The following is a 15,086-nucleotide window of genomic DNA, read 5'->3' on the forward strand; positions in this document are numbered from 1 at the left end:
GATCAATAACAAATTGAAATTTCAATTTTAATAATTAAAATTCAAAATTCGACTAATTTCAAATGCTAAGTCAAAGCACTGAAACGAGATAGATGTAACATAATTTGGTCTAAGCATTCACATATGAGGAACTCTATCACCCGCAGCGGGCAACATATGGTAAAATAAAACTAAAAATCAATGCGCATTTTATATAATTCTTGATTGATGGATGTGGTTGATGCATGGATGCATGCACATGCCACAATTTACCATCCCATGGAAATAAAAAGGAATAAAAAATACACAAAAACAATTGAAGAGAAAGAATAGCATTTGACTTGATTTCGGAAAAAGAAAAAAGTTAGTGGGGAAGGGAATGGAAAGGAAAAAACTAGAATTGGATCGAATACAATTTTGACGTCCGCAAGGGCAACACAAACCCTCTCTTATTTTCTCTCTCTATTTTTTTTCTCTCTGCGGTTTCTCTCTCTAGGATACAGCGAAGAAGAACTGGGCACATAGACAAGAAGAATATTGAAGTGAAGTAAAAAAGGAAGCTAAGAAAAGAAGAATTGATTGAGAGAGAAGAGAAAAAGGTTTTTTTGTTTTTTGTTAGTAAGATATAAAGATATTTCATTGCTTCAGTTTATTCAAGCAAAAAATAAAAGAATTGAAGTGATAAGAGAGTTTGAAAAATTGGGTGTTTTGGGATATATTTTGATTGAAATTGAAGCTTTGGAGATTTAGAAGACTTCTCTTTGTTTAACGGTGGGAATTTTTAATAATGGTAAGTCTTTTTAAATCTTTTTAGCTCTACCCTCTTACTATTTTCTTGTTTACTTTAATACCCATTTGTTGTTTTAGTCATCCAAAGTTTTGGATCAGTTGATTTGTGTTGCTAAGGGCTTACAGCTATGAATTTAGTTGGTTTTTTTTTTTTTTTAGTTTTTATTTAGTTGAGCATTAGTTTTTGTTTTGGTTTAGAAAAATTGCAATTTATTATTATTATTATTATTATTTCTATTATTATTATTATTATTATTATTATTATTGTTATTACAGTTTAACATTTTGAGCTTGTCAAGTTGATTTTGGTAGGTTTCTTTAATTTAACTAAAATTTTGTTGATTTTTGATGAGTTTTGTGAGATTTTTAGATTTGGGTTTTGCTTTGATTAGAGTTTGATTTTTATGGTTAGCGAGATTCTAGGGTTTATTTAAGTTTTAATTTTTATGCTAATTGTTATTAAAATTATTTTTAAAGGATTTATGTTGCAGTGGATCTGAAAATTCTTATTTTTGTATTTAAGGATTCATGCCAAAACCATTCCAGTGTTGGTTGTCTTATGGAGAGGGTGTAATTTTAGAATGCTCAGAATCAGAGCTCCTTCTTGAGCTTCCGTTTTATTTGGTCTTGGCCTCTTGTATTGTGGAACAGAAAGCTATATGCTCAGGCACAGAACTTACCACTTCTTATTTGTGCACAATGAGTATGAAGCTGAAAGCAGTTTAGTTGGGGATAAACTGTTGACTACATTGTGCTCTACTGCTGTATTTTTATGTTTTTCTATGTAACTTTTGTTTATTATTTAATTGAATTCATGTTGTTTTAGATAGTTGTCCCAGTTTTGTGAGTGTTAGATAGTGATTCTTGAAACATGGTACCATCGGGGCCTTCTACTCCTATAGGTGGTGCGCAGTCTATTCCACCTTCACTTTTGCGGTCAAATTCAGGGATGCTAGGAGCCCAAGGGGGTGGTCTTCCTTCTCAAACTGGATTCCCTTCATTAGTGTCACCTCGCACTCAGTTTAATAATATGAATATGCTTGGGAATGTGCCCAACGTGTCTTCCCTTCTTAATCAGTCATTTGGAAATGGGGGTCCAAACCCTCATTTTTCTGGTCCTGGGAGTAGCCAGCGTGGAGGAATTGTCTCTGGGGCCGAATCTGATCGACTTTCAAATGTAGGTAATGGGATGGGGTTTAATGCTCCCTCATCATCATTTGTGCCATCAAACATGGCAAACCCTGGTTCGTCTGCTCAAGTTCAAGGTCAGCAATTTTCAAACCTTTCTGGTAACCATATTTTACCAGATCAACAGCAGTCCCAACAAGTCGAGTCGCAACATTTCCAACATGGTCAACAAGCAATGCAACAGTTCTCTACCTCTCACAACAACCAACAAGGGCAGCAGCAGCAGCAACAGTTTCAACCTATTAGAGGAGGATTGACTGGTGCTGGGGCTGTCAAATTGGAGCCACAAATGACTAATGATCAGCATGGCCAGCAGCAACAGCAACAACAATTGCAATCATTGCGAAATCTTGCTCCAGTGAAACTGGAACTACAGCAAATCCCACCTATGAGAACTTTGGCACAGGTAAAAATGGAACCCCAACATTCAGATCAGTCATTGTTTTTGCATCAACAACAGCAGCAGCAACAGCAACAACAACAGCAGCAGCAGCAGCAGCAGCAACAGCAACAACAACAGCAGCACCAGCAGTTACTTCACATGCCACGGCAGCCCTCACAAGCTGCTGCTGCCCAAATTAATCTTTTGCATCAACAAAGACTCTTGCAGCTTCAACAACAACACCACCAACACCACCAACAGCAACTTTTGAAAGCAATGCCTCAGCAAAGGTCTCAATTACCACAGCAGTTTCAACAGCAGAATTTGCCTTTGCGATCACCTGTGAAATCAGTCTATGAGCCTGGGATGTGTGCCCGGCGTCTGACACATTACATGTATCAGCAACAACATAGACCTGATGTAAGATCTCCATGGCGTGAAGATCTTTTTCCACATGTAATTCAGTGGCTTTGTGGATGTAACTCTCCTGTTTTAATGTAGGACAACAATATTGAATTTTGGAGAAAATTTGTTGCTGAGTACTTTGCTCCAAATGCCAAAAAGAAGTGGTGTGTTTCTATGTACGGAAGTGGCCGTCAAACAACTGGTGTTTTCCCTCAGGTCTGTTTCTGAGAAAAACTTGCTGAAACTTCTGACTCTGAACATCATTTAATGGTGTCATATGTAATTGAATGAGGTTAATTATCTTTAGAGCTTTATGTCTTTGCTAGTTTGCTGTATGCCCCATAAATATTTATAGATGAAATTTCTCCTTAGAGTCTTTGTGCTCTGCACATGTCATCAATATCTTTCTATGTTTATGTTTTTTCTTTTTTTAATAGCAAACTATTTATGCAAAGGATAATTAAACTGTTGTAAAAAATGTTACAGGATGTATGGCACTGTGAAATATGCAACCGCAAGCCAGGACGTGGTTTTGGTATATCCTCTTCTTGATTTTTTGTCTCTTTTTGTTGTTGTTCCTCTTTCTTTTGGGTTACAGTCAATCGACTAGTTTGCCATCTTATATTAGCGTGATTAATACATAGTAGTTCTTTTTTTGTGGTGTCAACGAACTAGATTGTCATCTTATTCTGGCTTAAATTGGTATATATTGGTTTCTTGTGGCTAATTTATCCATCATGCCTACACACACACACACACACACACACACATCTCTAATATCGTTTATGATGGTTTCAGAGGCAACTGTTGAGGTTCTACCTAGGCTTTTCAAAATTAAATATGAAAGTGGTACTTTGGAAGAACTTCTTTATGTTGATATGCCCCGTGAGTATCAGAATTCATCTGGTCAAATTGTCCTGGACTATGCAAAAGCAATACAAGAAAGCGTTTTTGAGCAACTTCGTGTCGTTCGTGATGGACAGCTTCGGATAGTTTTCTCACCAGACCTGAAGGTTATAAATTGAAGTAATAGCTTTTTATCAACTTTGAACTTTTTGAGGCCTTATTAACTTAGTTTCTTGCTCTTTTATTTCTTCCATCAGATTTGTTGTTGGGAATTTTGTGCTCGGCGCCATGAAGAACTCATCCCTAGAAGATTGTTGATACCTCAGGTTGTGATCAAATAATTTCTCTATCGGTTGAGAATGTAACATTTATGCTATTGATTTGTGTGCATGGTATGCCTGAACTGTATGAAACCTACGGAGCCTGGGTGTTTTGAGTTTATATGCAATACCTTGTTACTTACATCTAATGCTTCTTTTATATTGAATGGTATGAGTTGAAACTTTTCGTTGCTGCATACAACTGCTTATCCTTTTTTCATCCTTGCAAAGATAATACAAGCCTATGACTCTAAGGTGGTAAAAAAATGTTACAATGTCATCACTTTCGCTGGTATTTTATGCTTACATTTGCTCTAGGCATTATGATTTCCATCTGAGGATTTGATGAAGAATAAAAGATCATCTACTCTTTCTATTTCTTTTTATGCTGCTTTTATATGATTTTTATTTCAAGATGTTGGAATGTCTTTCTACTTTATGATTGGCTGCTTGAAGATTCCTTATGCACTATTCTTGCAATCTTGAAATATCATATGAATGATGATGATGATGCTGGGTTTCCATTTTTTTTCTTCATATTTTCCGTAAAATCAGGAGTAAATTCCTTTCTCTTTTGTAGAATCTTTACTGGTTGTTATTTTGTGTTCATTGGATTGTAAGAGTATGATTGTAAGTTGCAGTTATTTTGTATTAGTGGTGTTTGATGGTGGTAATGTGGGTTGTATAGGTAAGTCAGCTTGGGGCCGCAGCTCAAAAGTATCAAGCAGCAACCCAAAATGCATCAACAAATTTATCTGCTCCAGAGTTGCAGAATAACTGTAACTTGTATGTCCTTTATTATTGTGCCTTTTATGATTGAATGGACCATTCTATCCTTTTTATTTGGTGGTTTGGTTGATAGCTCTCTCCTTTCTTTCTTTTTCCTCTTCTAGTGTGTGCATGCCATGTGTGTTCCTCTTTCTCATGACCTAGTTATACGTGCTGTTTCAGTCACTTACACTTGTGTATTGATGTTGCCAATTATGTTAGTGGATTTTGCTAACTAGTGCCCTTAAGGCACTCTTTAACGTTACTATATAAAGTAATATCTTCATCCAATGCATTGGAAATCATGAATAAAGTTATCGACTATTTCATTTAATACAAAATTTTTACTATGAATGGTATATTAACTAACCTTAAAGAGTGCCCTGATGGCACTTCTTAGCAAAACCCTGTGTTAGTTTGGAAACTCTTTCTTTTGGGTAAAGCATATTTTTTTTTTCAGTTTTATTTGCTATGTTTAATACACATCATCTCTATTAATTAAAAGTAGACAAGCGGTTTAAAGCTTTGAAAATATATACAGATTGAAACCTGTTTTTATTCCTGCTTGGGTAACAATATATGAGGGTGGTCGTCGATTATCTTCCTTGAGTACATACTTTTGGTGTTCTTAATTAGATGATCTGCATTGAAGATGGCATAGAAGAAGAATATTATAGTTGTGTCTGTCTCTTCTTTCCTTTTTTTTTTTTTTCCCTAATGATAGTTGAAGTATTATAGTTATGACTAGATGTTCTTTATTATGCCTTCCGTGATATTTAAGGGATGCATGCTAAACATTTTATAGGCTGCAACACGCATGCCCTTGAGCGCATAGCTTGATGAGGTTTAGAGAATTACATCACATAAAAATGTTGGATATGTGGCGGGCAAGAAAATATGATTATAGGATTTAATTTGATGAGAGAAGATAGTTTTCCTTATAGATTTTGGTTGAATTGTGGTGGAAATGATTGTGCTCTTAAGCAATGAAACAAAAGCAAAAGGATAACACCTGTCTTCTAGCCCTGAGCTGTGGAAAATTTTCATGAATAATATATAAACTTGGGTTAGGGTGGGAAATTGTTTTGTTTTATTATCGAATTGGTTGTCTGGCTATAAGGATTTTCCTGGGTTCCAACAGTAGGAAGGTTGCTAATCTGAAATTGTGCTGGAAAGTAAAGATTGAGAAAAAGAGATAAAAGGTCTAGGTGTCACACATTTATTTCCAGAGGCTTCACACAATAACTGTTTTGAAGGCTTTATACCCGGCATAACAGTGTTAGTTCTGCTTCATACGACCCAAAAGCAGGAAAAAGATGGTGAAAATCATGCACACTTGTTCCTTTATTAATTGAAAGTTATATGCAAATTGAAAGTTATATGCAAATTTGTAGAGTTCCAGTAATCTCATTCTTGTCACTGGGGATCAAGAATAGCACATTAACAAACTTCCCTTAAACAGTTCCTGAACTGAAAATCAAATCAAACAAACATGTGAACCTAAAATAGGGTTCTCAAATTCAAAATCTGCAACTTTTGTACCTGAAAATTACCAGAGTAATGATGATTGCATGAAATAGAATGAAAATAACTACCTTCTGTCTTAAAGATCATAGAAATGTATATTTCTAACATCAATTTCAGCTTAAATAAGACCCTAAATTAGTCCAACATCAAATAATGGCCATAATTCCAAAGTTTCTTTTAATTTAATCTCGGCTTCACTTAAAGTCATTGTTGTCTGTTTCACAGTAGGCTTGTACTTTAGTCTCTTTACAGATATCTTAGATGCTTCATTTTGATAGATTCTGGTTAGGAGTCTTAGTCACACACTGACATGCACACACTTAGGTATATAAAATCAACTTGCAGTGCATTAATCTATTTATTTTTTTAATTTAAATAATAGTAATATCTATTATCTATATGTGTGACCTCTACTGCTGGCATGGATTTCTAATTAGCTATTAATAAACTTTAGGTTTGTAGCATCAGCTCGGCAATTGGCAAAGGCCTTGGAAGTGCCATTGGTAAATGATTTGGGTTATACGAAGAGATATGTACGGTGTCTTCAGGTGATTTGCTGCATCTGCTTACAATAAAATTGGATATTGGAGAGATGTATTCTTATATTTTGGATTTTTTTTGCAAAATAGTTTCCTCTTTACTTTGTTAATATTTGTTATTAATCTGCTTTGTGTTTTTCGCTGTTCTCATTTCTAATTTGAACTTTGTATTGGGAATTTTTTTTCTGCTACATTTGGTTGATGATGAAATTTGTTTAATCATGTAATGGGGTCTTTGTCCTAGTGGCTTCTGGATATTGGCTGAACAAAATCCGTACAGAGATTTTGTTCATAACTGTGCCAGCAAATGCTTCTACTTCTTTTGGGGAAAACAGATGCCATGCTCTACCTTTTTCCAAAATTTTGTTTTGTTTCTAAGGCAGATTGATGTCCTTTATAACCTTTTATTTTACTTGGCGGTTTTTCCAACTATAAATTACTAATTTCACAATCTTCTGAAGTTCTTGTGGATCCATAAACGTACTTCCATCATCAAAGTGTTCTAGCAGTTGCATGTTATGAAGATTAAGTGTAATGCCATGTTATTGAGATGTACCTTAATGAGTAAAATGTTTGTTATCATGGTATGACAATGGGAAAAACTAAAATGTGAAGATGAGTTTTACAGTTGTATCTCCTTATTGAAAATGTATGCTATTGAAATGTACATAGCCTACTAATGTACTGTTTCTGTTTTTGTTGGGGGTTTTAAACAGATATCTGAAGTTGTTAATAGCATGAAAGACTTGATTGATTACAGTAGAGAAACAAGGACTGGACCCATGGGTAAGTTTTGACAAGCTATCTGTTACTAAATTTATTTTATTTTCTCATTGGCATTTTTTTAAATATATATTTTAAATGCTCGGAAGTACTGATCCAGCTATCCCACAATAGTTCTTGAGAGTTTCTATTACCATCCATTTTCTATTGGTTTACCTTTAAACTAATTTCCAATGGGAGTTCTATAAAGCTGATTTACAGCTGTAGATGCTACAGCCCTTTGATATTGTTCTTGTTTTTTAATTTTGGACATTTAAGGGTTATTTGTTTCTGGCGATTAGCAGTCCAATGTGTTTGTTTAGTTGTGCCATTGAAAATATTGTATTGCAGGATATAAAATTTGATTTGTTCATATTTCACCTTGTGCTTTTTTCAAATAGTGTGAGAAATTATTTTTCTTTTATAGATTAGTTAGAATATTACCTTTTATTCTATTGTTTGTGGTTGTTTCAGTTATGAGATTGTTGAGCTGCCTAGTATATTCCTACCATTTGGGTTGATATTGGATAATATTTGGTTTTGTACATGTAAGGGTCATACGTGCACAATACATGTTTGTTAAAACTAGAATTGGACACACCCACTATGTGGGTGAAAAACATGATATTTTAAAAGAAAAAATTGTATATTTTGAAAGAGATTAATATGTAAAACAAAATGTAAGCAGTTTTTATTTAAAGTGAAATGAGTGGATAGTTTTTTCTAAACACAATAACACATCTGAAACAAAAAAAAAAAAAAAAACCTTATAAATAGAATGACATAAATACCCCTTATTTTATGTTTTTGTTTTTTTTTTTGTTTTTTGTTTTTTTTGGTAATTTCGTTGCCTGAGTTGATGTTACTTGATTTGTGATACCAAATTCAGTGAGATACTTTAATAATAGTGTGGATATCTCCTATTGATCTGAGGGATGTGAGATGCCTTGCAGGCTTGTTTAGAGCTGGGGTTAATGTTTAGGGCATTAGTATGGAATATGGGGAGTGTGGTCTCAACTCTCAAGTCCTTGAAGGAACATTTATAATTTATTTACATCAATAAGATTGTTTCCAACCTTAAAAGAAAAAAAAAAAATGAAGAATAAGACCTTTCAATTAACCTTTCTTGTAGCTGTAGGCCATTGAAACCCTTTGGCTTTGGGGGATCATTTTGTTGCTTTTTCATTCTATTTCACCTTGACCAACTTAGCTCCAAATTAAGAAAGCTGTGGGAACACAGAAAATAATAGGTTTTCCATTCAACTAGCCCAGATTCATTTGTTAGTAATGATACAACAGTCTTATTAGATGTGAGATTATATAGGCATTGCATGTCATCTTTATAATGCTTCCTATTTATGTCAGATGATGCTTAATGCTACTTGCTGGAGGTCACAGGCATTTGAAGGAAATTGAGAACTCAGTTGAATCAATATATGTTGTGAGTAATAACTATGAATCTAAAGAGGATTTAGAGAGCAAGAAGAAAGATGTTCATGTTGTGGTGAAGCCTAAGATAGTTGGTAATGCAAAAATTCTAGATAGAGAATAAAGAAAGCTGCAATCGATCTTTCAGCAGGCACTGGGTTGGAAGAGTGAGAATGCATAAGTGAGGGGCTGTTAAGTCTTTATTCTTTTATCTAATTGAAATAGTTACTTAGGTAAACAGTTTGATGTTTGAATGTCTATTGTTATTGCAGTTATTTAGGAAATACAGACATGACTGTTCCTGAAACATGTGGTTTTGATCTTTCGAAGGAAAGCTGATTTTGTATCACTATAGGGAATTGATATATTTTGCTTCTGGCATATAACCCTACAAGGGAATTGGTTGAGCACGATTATCTTCACTCTCCAGACCTCTTATAAAGCTCTAATTCTGCTTTAGATTATCATTCTCAACCGTAGCTTCTCTAGCTCAATATGAATGTAGGTTTGTTAAAGACTTACTCCCTCCGGTGCAAACTGCAAGCTACTCTGCTTCCAGGGTAGTGATGGAGGTTTTCTTTATTTTCCCTATGATTGCAAAATAATGATTACAGTGTAGACAGAAATAAGAACTATAAACATGTGTAGCTTCAGACTCATTTGTTATCATGTTGGCTCAAAAATGTCTGAGCAGGCCTGTTAATCTCGTTTGTTTTGTTTTTTCTCAGAGAGTTTGACTAAGTTTCCTCGAAGGACAAGCACTTCATCTGGTTTTCATGCTCAAGCTCAACAGCCTGAGGAGCGGCTACAACAGCAACAGCAACAGCAGCAGCAGACATCGCAACAGCAAATGATGGCCCAGAGTTCTAATAGTGATCAAAGTTCTGCCCAGGCCACTAACAATGGTGGGGCTAATGTAAATAACTCTCTTAATGCAGCATCTGCATCAACACCTGCTGGCGCCATTGTTGGGCTTTTACACCAGAATTCCATGAACTCCAGGCACCAGAATTCTATGAATAATGCAAGCAGTCCCTATGGTGGAAATTCTGTTCAGATTCCTTCCCCTGGTTCCTCTGGTACAATACCGCAAGCACAACCAAATCCTTCTCCATTTCAGTCACCAACACCCTCCACATCCAATAATCCTCAAGCTCAACATGGTGCCTTAGCAGCTTCTAGTCACATGAGCTCTGCAAATTCTCCTGTGAATATGCCCATGCAGCAGCCAGCTCTTTCTGGTGAGGTTGATCCAAGTGAATCACAAAGCTCTGTTCAGAAAATCATTCATGAAATAATGTCTAGTCAACTTAATGGCACAGGTGGTCTGGTTGGCGTTGGCACTCTAGGCCATGATGTGAAGAGTGCAAATGGATTGTTGCCAACAGGTAACAATACGGTTCTCAATGGTGGCAACGGTTTGGTGGGGAATGGAACTGTCAACAATAATTCCGGTATTGGTAGCAGTGGGTTTGGTTCAATGGGCGGTGGGCTTGGCCAGTCTGCTATTGGAATCAGAGCTGCTATGGGTAATAACCCTGTCACGAATGGAAGGGTAGGCATGACACCAATGGCTCGGAATCAAGGTATGAATCACCAACAACAGGATTTGGGGAACCAGCTGCTTAGTGGTATAGGAGCAGTTAATGGTTTTAATAATCTTCAATTTGATTGGAAACCTTCCCCATGAAAGGATGTCCGAAAGCTGATGGTTTTTCGATTATAGCTGCTTTTCTGCAGCGTGAGAATCGGGCAGAATTGCCTCTGGCCCTGGCTGAATCATGGTACAACTATATGACAGATCAAGGGCTTCCCTCCCACTTTGTGTACTAATTTCAGAAAAGTGAAACATATAGCTTAGTGTTTTATCAATGAAATGTTAAAAGTATCTTTAAGTCGCGCCAATTCTCAAATTTGTTTTCCCTGATTATTTATGGTTAATGACACCGCTTGCCCGCCAGTGGCCCTGATTGAAATTGTCGAAGGGATGAATGTGTAACGCACGTGTAGTTCCTGTTGTTTCTTGGGGGGCCCATTATGTAAACCTGAAAACGCTTTTTTGCATGCTACGCCTACAAAACGAATGCGATACTATATTAGGAATATTGACAGTTAAGCATCTGACACCCCTCCCCTCCTTATTTTGCCTTGTTTATGAACGATGCTGATCCTCAATCTTGGTCATGCACTTCAACTCATAAAACAACAGAAGTGGCTGCTTGTTTGCTAAAGTACAAAATCGCTTTCAATCAAATAGTAATCTCCAATGATTTATTATTGGAAATCAAGTGCAGGTTCCCTGAGCGTCCGGTAAGGATGGATGAGTAGTACAAAATTGAGTGTGCCATAAGCGTTTTCCTGAAGGTTCTCTATCAATCTTCGCATTTTTAATACATTTGTTGACTTGGAGTCTTCTATCTTTAAGTACCTGATTTATTGACTGGGAGTTGGGACCATCGAGGCCGGACCTCCAACTATGCTTCAAAGTAGGGGCTAGTAATTAAGGAAAGATTGGTACGTATGGATGCTCTTCCCTACTTTTATCAGGTGTTTTTTAAAGACAAATTTGCTATCAAATCGACAATTCTGGGCGTAATTGACTACTAAAACACACTCAACTCTTTCCATAATTATTGACTTTAGAAGGCACAGGCTTGACAGTTAACACTTCTTATTAACGCTGAGCCACGCCAGCCACTTTACAATGCAAACCGAGTCTATAAATAATGACAAAGCATAGTAATAAAACTTTGCTAAAATTAAAAGCAAAGCTATGAAGAAGCACAGTCTTCACTGTGAGACCAGGCCCAAAGCCGACGAGCATACCCCACAACAACCCTTCCCCAGTGGTGGGCTTGCCTTCATTGATTATTTCCTCATTTCATCCAAAACAAATAAAACGCTTGGACTCCACATTTTTTCATATTCTCCCAGCAGGGCCTTAATCTTGTTTCTTGACAACCCAAGATTTTCTTCAACTCCTCTGAGAACAGCTGGGCCACCAGATGATCTATATAAAAGTAAAACAACCCATTCCAGTCGTCCATTCCAATTGTAGTACCGAGCGGTTCAAGCAATACAAGCAAGCATCGCTCCAAGAAGTTATCAAGGACCTTAGGTAGCCATGCCCATTTTCACGTATGTTTCCTACTGTTCAATCTTCAGAATCAGGTATAATGTCTGAGTTGCTGATACAATTCGACACGGGCTCGATTGTGGTGGTGTCAGGACCAGCACCAACAATTGCAGCTGCAGCCCCATCAGCAAAAATTGCTGACCCAACAAGTATATTAAGTGGGTATCATAGTGCATGGAAACTCATCATTACCGTGAGCTCGGACTCCTCAGAGTATACAATAAGAACACGGGCACCGGTATTTTTCTCTGCCAGATCCTTGGCAAGACGAAGGGCAGTCCCAGCGCAAAGCAACCTCGTTGATCAATCAGAAACCTTTGAACACTAGGTCTTTGGCGAATTTGCTTAACAAGCTGGTGGTCGGCCCTGGGCATATTTATCCCTGTCGATGTTGATAGTTTTTTTTTATTATACAAATAAATTTTAATTTTGTATAATCTTAATATTCAAAGTCTTAGAATATGATAATTTTCATAATTTTTTAATTAAAAAGAGATCATACCTTAATCCATTATAACTTAAAAAATATTTTATGAAACATTTTATTTCTCTCACTTGACCTTTGTAATTTTTTTACATATTTTCTTGATGAATAGAAATTATCAATATATAGGCAAAGACGAGCAATTTTTCATTTATTCTCTAATAGCATTTATTAATACATTCTATGAGTTATTAGCAAAATAACACTCCAATTTGTATTGATCAATGAGATATTTAGCTTCCATTAATTATCAAACCATAAATATCATTTAATTAAAATAAAAGATATTACTCAAAGTTAGATAACGACATGTTGGCCATGATATCTAACATTCTTCTACTCAGCTTACATAGAATTATTCAACTTTATGGTTTAATAATAAAATATAATGTGGATAATATAAGCAAAGTCCTTTCTTTAATGATCAAATCATAAATCATCATTGAGCAAAAAATAATAAGAATAATTGCGGTTGTATTTCATTAGTTTGATATAATCCTTTCTATGTATCACATTGTTAATTTTATACTTAACATAACCTTTCATGAGAGATGTTATAATGTTCCAATAATGTCTTCGTTAAGGACAAATCTTGCTCATATTCATATATTTCAATTATGTATATTACTAACATAATTGAATAGGATGCATTAATATCTTAGAAATAATACTTAAAAGATCTCAGAGTGTCAAATTCATTAAGAATATAAAACTTTATCATAATGTCAATAGTAGCTTTTAATAATGCTCTTTTTTTTTTGGACATATTCATTAGATGTCTTTGGTGGTAAACCTTTCGTTGATAGATTTGCAACTATAAGATTATTGCTAATGTGTTCAATTGACACTTTTTGCTTTTGGGCTTTTTTTTTAACAGCAAAGTAATTCAATTTCATATGTTTAGCACATTTTGAATACTTGTTTCAAAAAAAAGAAGATTGTTGCAACGTTATCACATTAAATTTTTAGTAGCTCGGCAATACTGTCGACAATTTCAAATCCTAAAATAAAGTTTCATAGCCATAAACCATGAACTGTGGCCTTAAAGCATGCCACAAACTTAGTTTCCATAGCGGATAGAGCAATAGAGTAATGATAGACTGCTTTGCACTTTTTCATGAAATCACTCTATCGATTAAGAGAAACAAATAGCCAAATGTGAATTTTCTGATATCAATCACCTAGCAAAATCTGAATCCAAATATCTTATCACCTTAAGATGATTGGATCTTTTATAAGTGAGCATGTGATCTTTCATTCATTGCAAGTATCTCAATACTTTAATACTTGCTAATCATTCTTAAACTAAAACTAATGTTTGGTTTGGTACAAATTTGGGCATATATCAAGCTTTTAATAATAGCATGATGCATAAGGAGTTTATTCTATTTGTTTGTGTTCCAATTCATTTTTTGGGCATTGTATAGGCTCGATTTATTTCCTTTTGAATTGGAACAAAACTTGTAGAACATTATTCCAATTTAAATCTCTCTAGAACTCTATTAATATGTGTTTTCTAAGACAATCCTAACAAGCTTATGACTACCACAGAATATTTCAATTCTAATTACATAGGATGCCTCGTCCATATCCTTAATTTTAAAATTCTTAAAGAGAAATTTCTTAGTCTCATCCAATAAGCCAAGATCATTAGTAGAAAGCAAAATGTCATCAACATAAAAAATTAAAAATATAAAATAACTCCCATTAACCTTCAGATATATACATTTATCAATAATGTTTCCTTTAATCCAAAAAAAAAAAAATAATGTCATTGAATTTAAGATACCATTGTCAGAAAGTTTGTTTTAAGTCCATATATTGACTTTTTAAGTTTACACATCATGTGTTCTTTTTCTTTAATTGAAAAATCCTCGGGCTATTTCATGTAAACTTCTTCATCTAAATTTCCATTCAAAAAAGCTATTTTCACATCCATTTGATGTAACTCTAAGTCATAATGAGCCACTCTTATCATAATAATTTGAAATGAGTCATTTTTAGAAATAAGAGAAAATGACTGTTTATAGTCAATGCCATCATTTTGAGTAAAACCTTTTGCAATAAGTCTAGCCTTATATTGTTTAATATTGTCATTCGAGTTGCGCTTGGTCTTGAAGACCCATCTACACCCAACTCTTTCACAACTTTCATGCAATTCAATAAGATCGTAAACATCATTATGATATATTGATTCAACTATTCTTTCATGGTATCTTAGAATTAACATTTTTTATAACTTGTGAAATTGCAATTGAATCTTCATCAATTCATAAATTAAATTTTGACCCTTGTTGATAAACCATATATTCATTAGAAATAATAGATCTCTTTTGCCTTTGAAACCTTTTTAATGTTATCTCATGTTTTTCATGCATTGCATGTTCATTAGCAATAATTTCATAATAGGGTGTTTGATCATTTATTTGTTGTTCTTATAAGTTGTTAAAACTATTCAACAACTATAAGAATAATAATTTAAGAAGAAGTTATAGGAAAAAGAGTTTGCATTCTAACTTCTTGAAGTTTTACT

General features: G+C 34.8%; 1 protein-coding gene and 1 pseudogene across 4 annotated transcripts; one reads left to right on the forward strand and one right to left on the reverse strand.

Moving 5' to 3' along the window:
* The first annotated feature begins 407 nt into the window (after window positions 1–407).
* LOC111312224 (transcriptional corepressor SEUSS-like) lies at window positions 408–10,846 on the forward strand. 4 transcript variants are annotated; one of them, XM_022912294.2, is made up of 11 exons: window positions 408–769; window positions 1,292–2,758; window positions 2,840–2,959; window positions 3,230–3,278; window positions 3,542–3,756; window positions 3,847–3,915; window positions 4,598–4,695; window positions 6,659–6,752; window positions 7,460–7,529; window positions 9,662–10,174; window positions 10,256–10,846. In XM_022912294.2, the coding sequence occupies exons 2-11, from the start codon at window positions 1,640–1,642 to the stop codon at window positions 10,621–10,623; spliced, it is 2,715 nt and encodes a 904-aa protein (XP_022768029.2). In that variant the 5' UTR covers window positions 408–769; window positions 1,292–1,639; the 3' UTR covers window positions 10,624–10,846. The 4 variants fall into 4 exon arrangements, with proteins under 4 accessions (XP_022768029.2, XP_089620195.1, XP_022768027.2 ...); XM_089764069.1 differs by having other exon boundaries at window positions 1,595–2,758; XM_022912292.2 differs by having other exon boundaries at window positions 9,662–10,846.
* Window positions 10,847–11,551: 705 nt separating this feature from the next.
* On the reverse strand, window positions 11,552–12,512 carry LOC111312226 (chalcone synthase 2 pseudogene; annotated as a pseudogene).
* Between the last annotated feature and the right edge of the window lie 2,574 nt (window positions 12,513–15,086).

The sequence above is a fragment of the Durio zibethinus genome, chromosome 1 (genome assembly GCF_047325235.1).
Source record: "Durio zibethinus cultivar Kanyao isolate XHJ-2024 chromosome 1, ASM4732523v1, whole genome shotgun sequence".
NCBI classification, from domain to species: Eukaryota; Viridiplantae; Streptophyta; class Magnoliopsida; order Malvales; family Malvaceae; genus Durio; species Durio zibethinus.

Bases quoted from the DNA above. Each gene is read 5' to 3' on its own strand.
- LOC111312224 (XM_022912292.2), top strand. From the start codon at position 1,640: ATGGTACCATCGGGGCCTTCTACTCCTATAGGTGGTGCGCAGTCTATT. The intron at 2,759-2,839 runs GTAAGATCTCCA...GTTTTAATGTAG, and splicing joins AGCAACAACATAGACCTGAT to GACAACAATATTGAATTTTG. The intron at 2,960-3,229 runs GTCTGTTTCTGA...AAAATGTTACAG, and splicing joins CAACTGGTGTTTTCCCTCAG to GATGTATGGCACTGTGAAAT.